At 43.9% G+C, this 17,423-nt stretch overlaps 1 protein-coding gene across 4 annotated transcripts in view; it reads right to left on the bottom strand.

The window, feature by feature from the left end:
* Fam189a1 (family with sequence similarity 189 member A1) overlaps positions 1-17,423 on the bottom strand; it is a 421,960-nt gene that overhangs the window by 23,248 nt on the left and 381,289 nt on the right. For all 4 annotated transcript variants that reach the window (XM_031386885.1, XM_031386887.1, XM_031386886.1 and 1 more), the window contains one exon: positions 8,746-8,853. In XM_031386885.1, coding sequence (XP_031242745.1) covers positions 8,746-8,853 — 108 coding nt within the window. The remainder of the gene's footprint in view (positions 1-8,745; positions 8,854-17,423) is intronic.

The raw sequence follows: 17,423 nt of genomic DNA on the forward strand, positions 1-17,423 counted from the left end.
AAATCCACCTGCCTCTGCCTCCCAAGTGCTGGGATTAAAGGCGTGCGCCACCACCGCCCGGCAGGAAATATTTTGAATTAGTCTCTAGCAGACATTAGAAGATGCACTAAGAGTATACTCAAGCAAAACTAATGAAATGCAAAAAACACCGGACACACAGAGGCCTGACAAATGTTAAAAACAAAACAAAACAAAAATAAAACAGGACATCCACTCTGAGTATGACCTTGCCTTTCTTGGGCTGTGCTAGCCCCATCTCTACCCAAACTCCCAGAGTCCCAGTGTCAAGTGAAGCCTCTTCCTAGGTCTGCCAGGCAGTCCAAGGTGAAGCTGGTGAGCTCTGTCTTCTGCTCTGAGATGCTGGGGCTGAAAGCTGGCTGACTATATTTCCCAGGCTCCCTGGCCAACGGCCTCATTTAGGCCCTACCCATAGTGGCTGCCAGAGAGTCTAACAGGCTGCCTCAGGACCAGCATTACAGCAGTCTTGGCTCTTCCCATCCCATACTGTTCCCCAACTCTAAGTGGGTAGCTGGTCCTGTGTAAACTCAGCGCCTTTTTGTGTTCTTCACCCTCACAAACCTGGATAACCAACTGTCAGAAACACAACAGGTGGTTACTTCCCCCTGTCTGTGACGATCTGCATGAGAATGGCCTGCATATATTCAAACAGGAGTTTGGTAGAACTGTTTGGGAAGGATTGGGAGGCGTGCCCTTGCTGGATTAAGTGTGTCAATGGGGGCGGGCTTTGAGGTTTCAAAAGACTCCCTTCCCATTTCCAGTTACCCTGTCTGCCTCCTGTTTGTGCTTTGAGATGTGATCTCTCATCTCAACTGTTCCTGCCACTGTATCACCTTTTCTTCATTCTACTGCCATGCACTGGAATCCTCTGGAACTGTAAGCCCCACAAGATGCTTTCCTTTGTAAGTTGCCTTTGTCACAGCGCTTTAATCACAGCGACAGAAAAATAACGACTCCGACGATTGTCAGATTGCCTGCGTTTTCCTGCCCTATTCTTTCCTAAATGGGGCACACAGCACATGCACAGCCAGCATTGGCTGAGTGGATGGATGGATACTTCTCCGCTGTGGTGGTGCCCTTGATCTTCTGCCCCCAAGAAGCAGCCAATGGGCCAGCTCAGAAGCAAGCTGCCTAGTCTCTGCTTCTGGGATGTAGCCTCCATCTTGTGCAGGAGCTATTTTTAAAGCAGCCTAGATGAGCTCATGCTGTTGGAAAATATCTTTGATCATCAAGGCTCTTCACACTGACTCCCACCCAGTTTCCAGCTTCCCTCCAGCCAGTGCCAAACAGCCCCCTGCTTTGAACAAGGTCTGCTCAGCCATCCTCATACCACACATGCTCTGTTTCCTCTTTCCAGCAACTGAGCTCCATCTCACCTGTCAAGCTGTTGGGCCTCCTTCAGGACCAGGCAGAACATCGGTGACTGGAAAGTCTGTCTGCCAGCCCATATCTTCCCTACTCAGGCTCCCTGCTCTGGGGCCTCATGTCTACAACATGGTCAGGTATAAAGCGTGATTCTATATCTCCTACAGAGGGTAAGAAATGGGCTCTAAGTCATCTTTTCTGTCCTGGCCGGTTGTCTTCCTTGGGCTGTCTAAACCACATGGGTACCAGTACACCTGTGTGTGGAAGATGGCTGAGGTGTTCACAGATACACCCTGGGTTTGTCACTCACACAATAACACTGTGCACCTGATGGAGGGGGCTTCTTCTGGGACCACAAGTCCCTGAAAGCAAGGCACACTGAGAACTTCAGTTACTTGGCCCTGGGCAGCTTCTAAAGGCCTACAACATAAAGCTCCTAAAATTAGGCTCAGCCCACATAGCCTAGCTTCTACAGTCTGGAGGACACCATGAAGAGGTTAATGACCTCAAACTACGAGTCAAATGCCTGGTCTGCAGTCACTGACCAACCACTGAGGCCCATGTGACTTCAGGCACTTATAGACCTATCAGTCTCAGGCTCTCTTTTCTTGGTACCACCAGGATTATAATATGAAATGCCATCCTCTGTCACAGATGCACTCAGCAGCATCAAAAGGCTCAAACGGAAGCCTCTGTCCTAGTATCTAGCTCTGTCTCCTGTCTCCACGTCTGATCTGCTGCAGAGAACAAGGTGAAGAGCAGGGTTGGTCAGCAAAAGTCTGGGTGTCTCATCGTGGGATTTGCTTGATGCCTTTCAACATCGCCTTCCCGGCCCTCCAGGAACAGAGGCTATCCCCAGCTTTCCTTCAGCATTCTGGCTCCGTCTGGATGACGGATGAACTCCTGGGGTGGCTTATGACCTTGAGAATCCCACACACCTTCTAGCTCCATGCTCACAGTTATTAGGCTTGTGCAAAGCGTACACCCACCAGCCCTTTCCAAGGGGGTTCTACTTAATGAACCATGTGAGCAGAGGTGAGAACACAGGATAATCCTATGAGATAACTGTGACAAGCTAAGCTGTGTAACAGCTGAGGATGTTCCTGAGGCTAACACGACAGTGAGGGAAATGGGAAAGAAAATGAGATTACTTTTAGAAACTAAACCAGAAGCCACACTGGGACACTTAGGAGGTAAAACACCATCTCTACTGAGCTATATCAATAAATGGAATTGTATCATCACGCAGGCTAGTTTTTCTGCACATTAGAAATGCTGGGCTTCAGTGGTTCTGACAACAGGAGTAACCCTTGCTGTCTCGGGCATTCATGATGTTAGTTCTAACTGCAGCTAATTATCCCTAACATGCATTCAAATTAGAAGGAAGACGTGGGTACTTAGAATTCTAAAGTCCTAATAGTGCTGCTGAGCTCCTGGGTGTGGTTACCGCATCCATGAGCAAACTACAGAGCAAGACTAGGGGCTCCGAAAAATAGCTAAGGAGGCCACAGAGCATACAGAATGTGTCACTCTGTGTCACACGTTTGGGACTTAGCCCAGCCCCTCTGTGTGTGGAGAGTTGTTTAGGAAGGTGTATACATTCAGCAGCAGGAGCTGGGTACGTGCATCAGAAGTACCCCAGTGCATCAGAAGTACCCCACGGTTCTCTCCGAAAGCAGCCTTTAGTGTTGGTTATCAGGAGCGAGCAGCAGGAGGCTGCACAAATGCTTACAGGGTCAGATGCCCCATCCTGATCTTGTCATGAATTAGGAGCTGTGGCTGAGGTTGACACTTGTCAAACATGTACAAGACCTGGGGTCCAATCTCCAGTATCCCACAGACACACAGATTCAAGCATACAGACAGACAGATACATATAGACATATATACATAGAAACAAACACATACAGACATACATACATACACATACAGACACACACACATACATACATATAGGCATGCAGACAGACACGTACATACACAGATACACAGAGACACACAGACACACATACACAGACCCGCCCTACATACATAGACATATCCATGCACAGACACACATACCTGCACCCACATACACACACACCAGACAAACATACACATAGACACATACACAGAGATACACACACATACACATACACAGACCCTCCCTACACATAGACACACCCATACGCATACACACAGACAAACATACACGGACACATACACAGAGATATATACAGACACATATAGACAGACAAACATAAACAGACACACAAACATATATGCACACACGGACACACAAAGACTCACGGAGACATGCATACTTAAATAATACTCTCAATTTGAGAATCTCGAGTAAAAACAACAGAAGAATGATTGGCAAGTACCACGATACACAGCTGAGCTCACTGATGGAAATGAAGCCAGAATTGAGATGTCAAAACAAGGGAAGCTGACACTGAGATTGTGATGAGCAGCTCACGACAGAACTGCCACACAGATTTAATACAACCCCAGTGTGATTATTTTTCAGGAATTGACAAACCGATTCTGAAATTCATAGGAAATACAGAGGGACAGGATTTTCACAACCATCTTGAAGAGAAATGAAGCTGGAGGACTCTCTTACAAGTTCTTGTAACATTAAGGTAACCAAGGCTCTATGGAATAGCCATAAAGGTAGACAGAAATAGAACTGAGGGCCCCCAATAAAACCATACATCTGGGGTCAACTCACTACCACCCAGTGACACTAGCCAACTCAGTGGGTTGCTATTTGCATTTCAAGAAAAGGTGTTAGGAACCACACAAAACTGGCCCTCTGCCACACAATGTATGTTACACTCAAACTCAAGATGTTCCTAAACATCAACTGAAGACTACAGAACTTTCAGAAGGAATAATTCATTTTCTAAGATTAGGCGACAAGGAGACGGGACACCAAAATAAAAGCAGGAATGGACACAAGAGACACATGAGGCCTTATTCAAACCAAAATGCTGTGGTTTGAGATATGACTAAGTGTAAAGATAACCAACGGGAAAGGGGAAAATATTTGCACACGTCTGAAGAAAGATGTATATCCAGAGTGCACGAGGACCTCTATGGCTCAGCAGTAAGAGACAACTAAATGTTAAAAATGGGCAAAATAAAGTCCATTTCTCTGCACAAGGTCTATAAGTAGCCATTAAATACACAGAAAGAGGATCAACATCATTAATCATGGGAAAAGTACAAATCTAAACTACAACAGGTACTACCTCACAACCGCGAGGCTTGGGGAATGGGCCCCGAGGGAAGATGGTGATCTATATGCATCTCAATTGGCACTCAGATATAATGGATCAATAGGAGGAGTTGCTGCAAAGCTTTTGCATTTGTCTCTTCCAAGGGCAGGTGAGGAAGGTTATTAACTATTTTTTTTATGTACTGCTACATAATTTAGCTTCTTCCAATGACCATATAGTATTCCTTTAGTTAAGTAGATGAATGAAATGTACTATGAAGCCTTAAAAGCGATTTCAAGGCATGCCCCTAAACATCATGGTTCCATCAGACTGGGTGTATTCACAAGCCCCTTGAGCCAGCCCACTTCTTCCAGGATGCAGCTGCACAGCCAGCCTGGGCCAGTTGTGGCCCATCATGTGGCCACCTGTTTTTTAAAAAATCCATTTCCATATTCTGGTGGTTTAAATATGCTTGGCACAGAGAGTGGCATTACTAGGAGGTGTAGCCTTTTTGAAGTAGGTGTGGTCTTGTTGGAGGAAGTGTATCACTGTGGGAGTGGGCTTTGAGACCCTCTCCTAGCCATGTGGAAGTCAATCTTCTCCTTTTGCCTTTGGAACAAGATGTAGAACTCTCAGCTCCTCCTGCACCATGCCTACCTGAATGCTGCCATGCTCCTGCCATGATGATAATAAACTGAGCCTCTCAGAACAGTAAGCCAGCCCCAATTAAATGTTGTCCTTTATAAGAGTTGCCTTGGTCGTGGTGTCTCTTCACAGCAATGGAAACCTGTAGGGAGCCGGCATTCGCCATGGCAAGATGGCGCCTACTTCCGCTGTCGAGTAAACAACTGTTTGCGCATGTGTGTAGAGAACTGTTTGCGCATGTGCGTAGAGTGAAAAGACGCCATGTCACGGCCCATTCTGGGGCATTACGTAGGGTAATGAGCGAACAGCCAATCATGAGCAGACACGCCACGCTGTGGGCAGATACCCCGCACTGTGGTGTATATAAGCAGTGCGGATTACTGGCTCGGTCTCTCTTTTTCCCTCTGGGAGAGGGCAGTAAATGTCGTTGCTGCAGAAGGAACCTAGTGTGTCCGCGTGTCTTCTTCCCGGCGAGAGGACCGCGCGGGCTACAGAAACCCTAACTAAGACACAAACTACATCATCCATTCTCTCAGCAGTTCTGGCAGGAAAGAAAGGCTCAAATACTTAATGGCCATTAGCACTGAAGAACTAAGACCAGTAGGTGGGGATGTGACTACAGGTTTATAAGCCAGTCTCAAAGCCACCACGGCTATAACCAGCTCTTCCTTCAGACTCCCCCATGGTGCTGGGCACACATAGCTCAGTCTGACTAAGTGACCAGACCCTTTGTCCCACAGCATACAGCCACAGACGGCCTCACCAGCAACAAGCTCAATTGTTCCTACTGCTAAGCCAGGTTTCTGGTGGTACCTTGTTATGGCTTGTGTGTGTTTAGTCCTCCACTGTCCCTGTGTATTGGAGGGTTGGTCCTCAGCATGGTGTGTCTGGGAGGTGGTGTGGAACCTTTCAGAGATGAGGTCTCCTGGGAAGCTGGGGATGGTGGGGTGTAGATAGGTGACTGGAGTAAGGCCTTTGGAAGGACGTCATGCCATGCTTTCAGTTCAGAGAGTTTGTTATGAACATGTCTTCTCCCACTCTGATGCCATCCACCATACCATCTGCTATGCCATTCCCTATGCCATCCACCATGCCATGGCACAGGTCAGGGGTATTGATGAGTGCAGGTGCCATGCTGTTTTGACCCTTTGGCCTTCAAAACCATGATCTAAATAACCTCTTTATAGGCATCTACCCTAGGGTATTTTGTTATCACAACAGAAAATTCAGACATAGCCTTTGTAATTTCTGTAATAATTTGCTTGTTTACAGAGTACTACAGTTAGTAAAGTACAGTAGAACAGTATGTTCAAAACCACTTGAAGTCATAGGTGTCACAATACAGCTGTGGTATCATTACTGTGATATCATTACTGTGATGGTGTCACTGTGATGTCATAACTGTGATGTCAGAGCTGTGATATCATTACTGTGATGGTGCCACTATGATGTTATAACTGTGATGTCAGAGCTGTGATGGTGTCACTGTGATGTCATAACTGTGATGCCACAGCTGTGATACCATTACTGTAATAGTACCACTGCAATGTCATTACTGTGATGTCCAGTAATTGCCTGATATTCCCACTCCATTAAAAAAAAAAAAAGACGAACATAAAGCTGGGGGCATAGCAAAGTAGTAGAGCTGTTGCCTAGCCTGTGCAAGGCTCCACCCCTTGCACTGCCAACAAATAAAAATATAAAACCAAAAAGCAACAGAGATCATCAGGTTGCAAGGAAACTACTGGGTTCAGTGATTTGCTCAAAATCACCACATATGCAGAGGCAGTAGGACTCAGATGTAGACATGCTAGACACATGACCTCAGGCCTATTGTTCTACATGGCCTCCAATAAGAACAATATGCACTTGGCTCTAATTCTAACAGTTAGAATATACCTTCTTCTTATTTAGCTGGCAATTTTCATTTTCGTGTTTAAAAGTAAGGGAATACATATTGCTATCTTCTGCAGGCTTTAGTTCTGTTAGTTTGGTTGAATTGGTGTGATATTTACAGATCAATAGCAAACTTTACTGAGATGGGTGGAACCTTCTGGTATTTAACCTTTCCTTTCTACAGCATGCTGGAGAAAATTGCCAACACGAGGCCTCAGTGAATGAGGCCAAAAGTTCATCCTGCTGAATAACTGCTTAATTAGACACCTTTCAGAATACTGCGACCTCTCAGAAAGGTCAGCTCACTGTGACAGCTGTGTGGATGTATGCTGTGGGTGCCAGGCTGCATGGCACAGACAATTAGGACCAACGGAGTTTTAACATATTGGTAATGATGCTCTCTGGCCTTATATCTTGATTAACAGATGCACTGCTAAAGGGAGGGTGAGGAGGAAGATTTAAAATAAAAACCTACTACAGGAATAAATTGTCCTTTCATGAAATGCAGAAAACATTGGGTGGAGGGCACAGTGGCCTTGCAGGTCAGGCTGAAAGACAGAGACGCACATAGACAGTGAGCCTTGGCTAGGATGGGGTTTGTCCCAGCCCAAAATGGTGGTGTTGGGAGGTGGGTCTACTGGGAAGCACTTGGATAACAGGAATTAACCCCTCCTGAATGAATAGAGGGAGCAAGGACTCACTCTAACAAGCAGAGTTAGCTACCACTTGGGGACAGGGCTGTTAAAAAACAAACGGAGTCTAGTTCTTCTGTTAACTAACACACACGGTTGTGCACCCTCTAGAACTGGTTGCTAAGTAAACTTGCTTTCTTTACAAATTATTCAGTCTTGGGTATTTTGTTACAGTAATAGAAAACAAACTAAGGCAGACAGACAGCAGATGGGGGGTGGGTTAGGAGGGAGAATAGGCACAAAAGTGTCTCCTAAACCAAAACCAATACCAACTTCTCTTTATTATGAGTTTCACTCGTACTGAGACAACAAAGAGCCATCATGATTTACGAAGTGTGTGCTCAGAGATGTTTATTAATAAGCGTGTGACCCCTGCTATGGCCTCACCACCCACATGGGAGCAGAAGGTCTTAAAAAAAAAAAAAAGACCCTGGCCATGACACCAGATGAGGGTCACTAGACCATGATCTCAGGGTTAATTAGCAAGTCTCACAAGTAAAGGATGGCAGTTTTTCATTTTGAGAAATCTTCTTCTAACAACCTCAGACTTCTATTACAGGGAATTCTGACGAAGGACAGGCCTTGCTCTAGAGGTTCTAGGTCTGCAGGGTGTCCAGCAAGCAAGGATTCCACTTACTCAGGGACACATTCCTGGGGCTCTGCAGGGGCGCATGCTCTATCATAACATGGAACTCTGCTGATGTCTGAAGTAAGGCAACAGCAGAAAACATGGAGTCCCCTTCTTCAGAGGGCAGCAGGGGGTGACTCCAACACTCTCTGGGCATTTGGACTGGCAGAACTCATGATTCTCTACCCAGAAGGAGCCATTTCTGTATGTTTCTATATTGGACTCAAGCTGGTTAGAGGAGGGAGGGCTGGACCAGTGACTCTGAAAGCACCTGGGGCAGACTGAAGGCACTCACCATCTGCAGGACATCAGCAGAGACCATCTGCATGCAGCACATGGCTGTGGCCAAGGCACACACAATGGTGGAGAGGACATTGAGGGCACAGACACTGAAGAGGAGATCCTGCAGGAAAAGAAGGAGGAAAAGGGTCAGTTCTTGCTGGTCACACAGACAGAGTCCAGGGCAAACTTACATCAGCCTGGATCTGGCACAGCACGGGCCCAGCAGCCAGCTGCTTCACAGGTTGGCTTTATGCATGGCTGTAGTTTATATTCATACTCAGAATTAGCCTTTAAAATACACACATTTGTTTATTTCTTTACTGTGCAGCTCAAACTGTTCTTAATACTAAAATATATGCCTTTCATAATTTTGATAATTGCTAAGAAGTCAGTAAAATAGTTAAGAAAATATTGGGAGATTCATGTAAGAAGGTGGGTATTTTTTATCAATCATATTGACATGCCACACTCTGATGAGTGTTTAATAAAATGTCAAGTTTTTAAATGGCATTTTTTATATTTAGGTAAGTGTAGATTCACATGTAGTTGTCAGAAATAATGTGGAGTTATTGTGTGGACCCGTGGGTAGCATCTTGCAAAACCACAGCTTAGCCCACCTTTACAGCCAGGATAACAGAGACACTGAACACTGTGGGTCTCACATGCTACTTCTTATAAACACCCTTCTCACTCTACCCCTACTGCTTCCCACCCCAACTACTTTCCATCAATGACTAGTTTGTTCTGCAATACTTGCTTCAAGAATGTTATATGAATGGAATCAGAAAGCATGAGACATTTTGCAATTATTTTAAATTCAGCGCAGTAGTTTTAAGATCCACCAAGGCTGTTGTACACACTAACAGTTCATTTCTTTGTACTAGCGAGGAGTAGTTCTCCACATAGATGTTCCCCAAGTTAGTTAACTATTACCAGTTGAGGAATACCTGGGTGGTAAGCAATTTCAGACTACTACAAATAAAACTTGCAGGTGTTTATGTGAATGTAGGTTTTTTATTTCTCTGTAGCAATTGTTCAAGACAGCAATCGTTGGGTATGGTTATTGCATAGTTGGTTTTGTAAAGAAGAGTCAAACTGCTCTCTAGGATGGCTGGACTGTTTTATAGTCACACCCATGGTGCATGAGTGACCTGGTTTCCCCACATCATTGCAAACATTTTATGTGGCTTCTGTTCTAGCTGTTCTGATAGGTATGTGTGGATTTACCAATCCAGCTCTATTTTCAATTTCCCTGATGCATAAAAGACGTTGAACAGTTTCTCTTTGCTTGCTATTTGCCATCTGGCTCCCCTTTAGTAAAATGTCTTTCAGGTTTTGCTCATTTTCCCATTGGCGTGTTTGCCTTTTCATTCCTGGTTTTTAAATGTTCTTTATACCAGTTCTTTCTCAGGAGTGTGACTTGCAAATTATTTTTCCAAACTACAGCGTATCTTTCAGAGCATTTCCCATGGTGCCTGAGGTTTGGGGGCAATAACAAAAATGCCACCAGATGGGTGGCCATGGCAACAGGACATTTGCTCCCACCTTTGAAGCTGAGGGTAAGATCTGGTGACCAATTTTTTGCTGTGGCTTCATCTCATGGGAACAGGGCAGCAAGCTCTCTGGGTTCTCTAACAAAGACTCAAATCCCTGGGGAACCCCACCTTCATGACCTCAGCACTTCTAGAGGCCTGATGCCCTAAAAACATCATACTGGGTCAGGATTTCAGCATATGAATTTGGAGGAGGGAAATGTTCAGTCCACTGCATGTGAATGTTTCATGGAGGATACATGAGAATTCATGCATTTCTTATTTAGAATACGTTTAGTATTAAGTATGAGCAAACAGCACAAGTTTTTATGTTCTAATATACAATCTCTCTCCTTTCCCTCTCTCTTTCTCTCCCTCACTCTCTCCTCCTCCCTCCCCTACCAGTTTCTGTTTTCTGTGGGCCATGCGTTGGGTACCAAGTCTACCTAGCTCTAAATACTTAAATGTTTTCACATGTTTCTTTTCTAAACATATAATTTATGTTCATGCCCATGATCCGTTTTGAGTTAATTATTGGATAAGGCTTAGGCTGCAGTTCATGTTTGTCCTTTTAATTTTAATTTCCACATGCTCATTTTGAGTATAAAGAAATGTGGGGTGTGTGTGTGTGTGTGTGTGTGTGTGTGTGTTCATGTGGTATCTTGTGGTCTTGAATTCGTTAGTTCTAGTCATTTTTAAAGGTATTTTGGCATTTTCTATGAATCAAGCCATCTGCAAAATGTTGTTTCTGTGAAATTTTTCTGCTGCGTATTTTTCTTTCCTTGTAGCACTAGCTGGGACCCTGACCACCTAGAGTAACAATGAGTCTAACGAGATGACAAGAGGCGCTTTCAACTTGGTCCCCAAGCTTCATGGAATTATTAGTCATCCTGGAGGGCCCACATAATGGCACTGTTCTTTTTCTTAGTCAACTTCATTGTATTTAATTGTTAATGGCAATTCATTCTTCTTTAGGAAATTCGTTTCAAATCCATGCCATAAACAGGAGTCAAAAACCTGACCAAAGATTCACAAAACTGACCGATGATACATCATTCAACTCCAGTGTTTTACAGCAGGCAAAATATACACATCTAAAAGGCTACCAGTAAAGATTATCTTTTCAGGGAAGAACAACAATTTTGAGGTTAGTTATGATGCTCTACCAAAGCATCCCTGAGAGGAAATAGAAGATGATGTTCTAAGTGACCAACATTGTGTATAAATGGTGATCTCTGTGTCCATCTTTCTGTCTAGTCCAGCAGCAATTCTAGGCCTTGTTCCTATAGTCATGAGCCAGGAGGTCTCAGGGAGGTTCCTACGTTCCTTAGCACTGACTCCTGGTTAATTTCTTCAGGAAATCTGCAGAGGTAGGGACTGTGGGTCTCCCCTTGTTTGCTGGCCTTCTCCCAGGGAGCACAGTCCTTTATTGCATCCTCATATATTTGGTGGTTGCTTCAGGCAAGAGGTAAATCACTGGTTATACTACCTTGGGAAGAGGCTCTAATGGTATTTTTGTTTCAGACCATGGCAGAGCTGAACAGGCTGTGCAAAGTTGCTAAGGCCTCTTCATGTGCTCTCTCTGCTCCTGCAGCCACTAAAGATGGAGCAGGATAAGAGCTTGGTCATGGAACAGGACACATGCACCGTGCTAGAGAAAGGATAAGGAGCTTGATCTGTGTCTTGTGGGAAATGAGTTACCAATAAAAATGGGAAAAATGGGAACAAGATCTTTATTTACAAATGAACAAGAAAGTAATTTGAGGGTTTGGCACGGAACCTGAGCTTCAATGGGGCTCAGCAAATATTCACTGATTGAAAGTCTGGAAACACTGAAGGGACTGGTGGTGTGCTATTGGAGAGAGCTGTGATCAGGGACCACAGAAGAAATATGGAGACAATGTCTGAGTGAGACCTCAGAGGCCAAGCCAAGCCAGCCATGTATTGGTATTGAGTGAGTGTGTGTGTGTGTGTGTGTGTGTGTGTGTGTGTGTGTGTGTGTAGGGCAGAAGAATGGAATGTGGAGGAAGAGATGGGGGGAGGTGATCCTCTTGAGTATAAACACAAGACTCCAGCAGCCCCAGGGTCAGGTGGTTACAGAAGGTGACTATTTCAAACAAGTATAGCCTGGGACATGGGGAGGCTTAATTGCCAGGGTGCTATTCCATAGACAAACCGACAGCAGTTGAAAAGTAAGTCTGCAGTTTATGATGGTGACCAGAACTGGCAGATCAGAGTAGGATCTGTCCCATGACTTTGAGTATGTTCCTGATGTGTCCAGTGGCCTAGTTTTACTCACACTTATCTCTAGATCCATCACAGTGTAGGGGTTGAGATTCCCCAGCCAATGACCTGTAGATGATGGGTGTCTGCAATGAGATCTGTACTCTGGAAGATTATACAGAACTCTTCATTATATATTTTACATATTCCTGAGGGTAACTGCAAGTTATAACTAAAGAAGTGATCCCTATCAATACAGCATATCTGGAAATAGAATAAAACCACCAAGAATTTCAACTTTAATGACCACATGTCTCATTGTCATTGAAATGAATGTCCTAAAAATAGCACGAATTTTGCACACACTCCCACCAGCCTCATAACTTTTTGTTATGAATACGGATCCCGAGGCAAACACTGCTTTATGTCTTTCGAAGTGTGTTTATTTGAAACACATGCCAAACTGACTCCTTTCCCACCGTTCCCCCAGCTGCTTCAGTGTTTGGCTTCTTCTAGCTGCATATCACTGGGATTAGGTCTAAGTGTTTCCTTTCTGCTTTAAGCAAGGCCTTTTTACCCCAGTGACAGCTTTCTAGTGCTCCATGATGCTAAAATCCATGTCTGAAAAGTCCCTTTACACGGTCAGCCAAAAGGACAAGCCTGGAAACAGTGCATTTGTCACTGCTGACAGAGTCTGACCTCAGCACATTCTGCAGTTACCCTTCAAAGTTATTAACACTACCACCTAAGGAACTCTCACACAGATACATCTTGCAGAGAACAGAAGAGAGAGGAAGGAAAGTTTTAGATACTTGGACACATGATGAACTCCCTGAAAATTCTCTCCACTCCAAGTAAATCTGGAGATTAACAGCATAATTTCTAGAGACAGGTGACAGTAGGGAGAACTCACAGATCTACACGCTAGGAAACTCAAAGCTCAGGCTTTGGTTCCTTTGTCTTTCTGGAACTGTCCCTGTGCAGATGGCAAGCTCCTATATTCCTTTCTTCTGGTTCATTTACTTGTTTTTCTCTTCTCACATGTTTTCCCTTTTGGAATAATGAAAGGGGTTCCCTAGGCCATTATCAGGTGCCACGCTGTATAAAGCTTCATACACGAAATGGAGATTCAGAGACAATAAATATCTGATGTAATTGAATGTGGGTGGCTTTACCTGGACTATCATCCTAGATGCCTACTTCTTGGACTGGCATGTCTGACACTGACCACGGTGCTCTTACCTGACATTTACTGATCTGAGTTTCGGGAGGCAGTTGCCACGGGAGTGGGCAGGCCTCCAAGTTCCTACTGTCTGAGACCTTGACTGCTCTGCACAGCTCACTTTCCTGGGTTGAGTTTGCAATGAGCAATCTGAAGAAAGAAGAAGATGACATGCACCCAGGCAAAGTGTAGATTTGGTATGCAGGCACGGATTTCTCAAGTTCCTCATTCCTCCTCTGTCACCTGAATAATTGTCTGTGCAGGCATCAGAATCATTGTATGCACAGGCATCTATGATGGGAGCTCTGACCAAGGGCAGATGCAGATCAACTCTGCACAGTGCTTCTGTTGTGAGCAATTATACTTCCAGTCTCCAAACCAGGAGTCTCCTGTCTTCTGTCACAGAAATAACAGCAACCAGGAACAGCAGACTGGTTTGTTAGTTTGGAAGGAGGTGAAGTCTCCGGCCCTATGGTGGAAATACAAAATGTTCCTACTTCATCTTAAAGAACACCAGTGCCAGAGACCATGTCTTCTACCACTATAAACAGTATAATGGTTTGTTTAAAACAGGGGATCCTAAACCATCATTTGAAAATGAATAAGTTATCTCATTGTGCTCTTTTGAATTTTAAGTTGAGGCTAGAAGGAAACAGTGTATTTGCTTCCCACATTTCCAACCACACACAGAGAAAAAATAAATTTAATGTTTTCATAAAGTAATGCAGAAAATGACTCAGTAAAAAAAGAAACACAAAACAACCTTCTTGGTTTTGGTAGTATAATTAATGTGTGTGCGCATATGCAAAATGTGGTTTCCATATTCCACATCTACTTTTTTCAAAGAACTTAACAATTGTGGAGCAGGTTCTGACCTACTTGTTTTGTTTCTGCAGGAGGCAGCGGTTGGATGAAGAAGTCTGTCAGGACAGCTTGAATTCAGATCCTAGGAAAGGAGCTAAATTAGGCTGCCTGATATTGCGATAGTGACTATTGCGAAGGGTGTCTTTCCCTAATTTCTTTCTAAGCCTTTTTAATCCTTTGAGTAGAGGAAGGCTACTGATTTGTTTGAGTTAATTTTATGTCCAGCCACTTTGCTGAAGTTGTTTATCAGCTTCAGGAGTTCTCTAATGGAATTTTTGGGGTCACTTAAGTATACTATCATATAATCTGCAAATAGTGATATTTTGACTTCTTCCTTTCCAATCTGTATCCCTTTGACCTCCTTTTGTTGTCTAATTGCTCTAGCTAGAACTTTAAGTACTATATTGAATAGTACTTTTTCTTTGGTCTTTGTGTGGTTTAGGTATAAGCATAATTGTGGCTTCATAGGACAAATTGGGTAGTGTCCCTTCTGTTTCTATTTTGTGGAATAGTTTGAAGAGTATTGGTATTAGGTCTTCTTCAAAGGTCTGATAGAATTCTCCACTAAACCCATCTGGTCCTGGGCTTTTGTTGGTTAGGAGACTATTAATGACTGCTTCTATTTCTTTAGGGGTTATGGGACTGTTTAGATGGTTTATCTGATCCTGTTTTAACTTTGACACCTGGTATGTGTCTAGAAAATTGTCCATTCCATCCAGATTTTCCAATTTAGTTGAGAATAAACTTTTGTAGTAGGATTTGATGATTTTTTTGGATTTCCACAGTTTCTGTTGTTATGCCTCCCTTTTCATTTCTGATTTTATTAATTTGGATACTGTCTCTGTGCCCCCTGGTTATTCTAGCTAAGAGTTTATCTATCTTGTTGATTTTTTCAAAGAACCAGCTTCTGGTTTGGTTGATTCTTTGTATAGTTCTTTTTGCTTCTATTTGGTTGATTACAACCCCGAGTTTGATTATTTCCTACCATCTACTCCTCTTGGGTGTATTTGCTTCTTTTTGTTCTAGAGCTTTCAGGTGTGCTATCAAGCTGCTAGTGTAAGCTTACTCCAGTTTCTTTTTGGAGGCACTTAGAGCTATGAGTTTTCCTCTTACCACTGCTTTCATTGTGTCCCATAAGTTTTGGTATGATGTGTCTTTGTTCAATGTCCTTAGTAATCAGGGAAATGCAAATTAAAACAACCCTAAGATTCCACCTCACACCAGTCAGAATGGCTAAAATCAAAAACTCAGATGACAGCAGATGCTGGCAAGGATGTGGAGAAAGAAGAACATTCCTCCATTGCCAGGGAGACTGCAAGCTGGTACAACCACTCTGGAAATCAGTTTGGTGGTTCCTGAGAAAACTGGACATAGTACTACCTGAGGACCCAGCTATACCACTCCTGGGCATATACCCAGAAGATGCTCCAATATTTAATAAGGACACATGTTCCACTATGTTCATAGCAGCCTTTTGTTTTGTTTTGTTTAGTTTTTTGTTTGTTTTTTGAGACAGGGTTTCTCTGTATAGCCCTGGCTGTCCTGGAACTCAATCTGTAGACCAGGCTGGCCTCGAACTCAAAACTCCATCTGCCTCTGCCTCCCAAATGCTGGGATTAAAGGCATGTGCCACCACTGCCTGCCTATGTTCATAGCAGCCTTATTTATAAAAGCCAGAAGCTGGAAAGAACCCAGATGTCCTTCAACAGAGGAATGGATACAGAAAATTTGATACATTTACACAATGGAGTACCACTCAGCTATTAAAAATGCTGAATTCATGAAAATCTTAGGCAAATGGATAGAACTAGAAAATATCATCCTGAGTGAAGTAACCCAATCTCAAAAGAACACATATGGTATGCACTCACTGATAAGTGGATATTAACCCAAAAGATCCAAATAACCAAGATACAATTCACAGATCACATGAAGCTCAAGAAAAATGAAGACCAAAGTGTGGGTGCTTTGGTCCTTCTTAGAAGGAAAACAAAATATTCACAGGAGCAAATACAGAGATAAAGTGTAGAGAAGAGACTGAAGGAAAGGCCACCCAGAGACTGTCCCACTTGGGGATCCATCCCATATCAGTTACCAAATGTAGACACTATTGTGGATGCCAAGAAGTGCATGCTGAAAGGAGCCTGATATGGCTGTCTCCTGAGAGGCCCTGCAAGAGCCTAATAAATATAGAAATATAAATGCTCACAGCCAACCATTGGACTGAGTGTGGGGTCCCCAATAGAGGAGTTAGAGAAAGGACTGAAGGAGCTGAAAGGGATTACAACCCCACAGGAAGAACAACAATATCAACCAACCAGTCCCCTAAGAGTTCCCAGGACTGACCCATCAACAAAGAAGTACACATGGCTCCAGTTGCATATGTAACAGAGGATGGCCTTGTCATGCGTCAATGGGAAGAGAGATCCTTGGTCCTATGAAGGCTTGAAAGATGCTCCAGTTGTAGGGGAATCGAGGGCAGGGAGGTGGGAGTGGGTGGGTCGGTAGAGGAACACCCTCATAGAAGCAGGGGTAGGGAGGACTGGATAGGGGGTTTCTGGGAGGTAGGGAAACAGGAAAGGGGATAACATTTGAAATGTAAATAAAGAAAATATCCAATAAAAAAAGAAAAAAAAACCTGAATGACACCAATTGGGGAGGGGCAGTAAGCTTTGTGTTCAAGATGAGAGTATCCTGTTTAGGACTGTGGAATACAAGTAGACTGGTCTGGCTCTGAGTACCAAGAGCTGCTCCTTGCAGGGATGCTGCACAGCAATGGAACTTCAGCTAAAGAGCTATGGGCAATTGATAGCTTCTGAGAGAGGGGGGAGGGGGAGAGGGAGAGGGGGG

The sequence above is a fragment of the Mastomys coucha genome, unplaced genomic scaffold, assembly GCF_008632895.1.
Source record: "Mastomys coucha isolate ucsf_1 unplaced genomic scaffold, UCSF_Mcou_1 pScaffold21, whole genome shotgun sequence".
Classification (NCBI taxonomy): domain Eukaryota; kingdom Metazoa; phylum Chordata; class Mammalia; order Rodentia; family Muridae; genus Mastomys; species Mastomys coucha.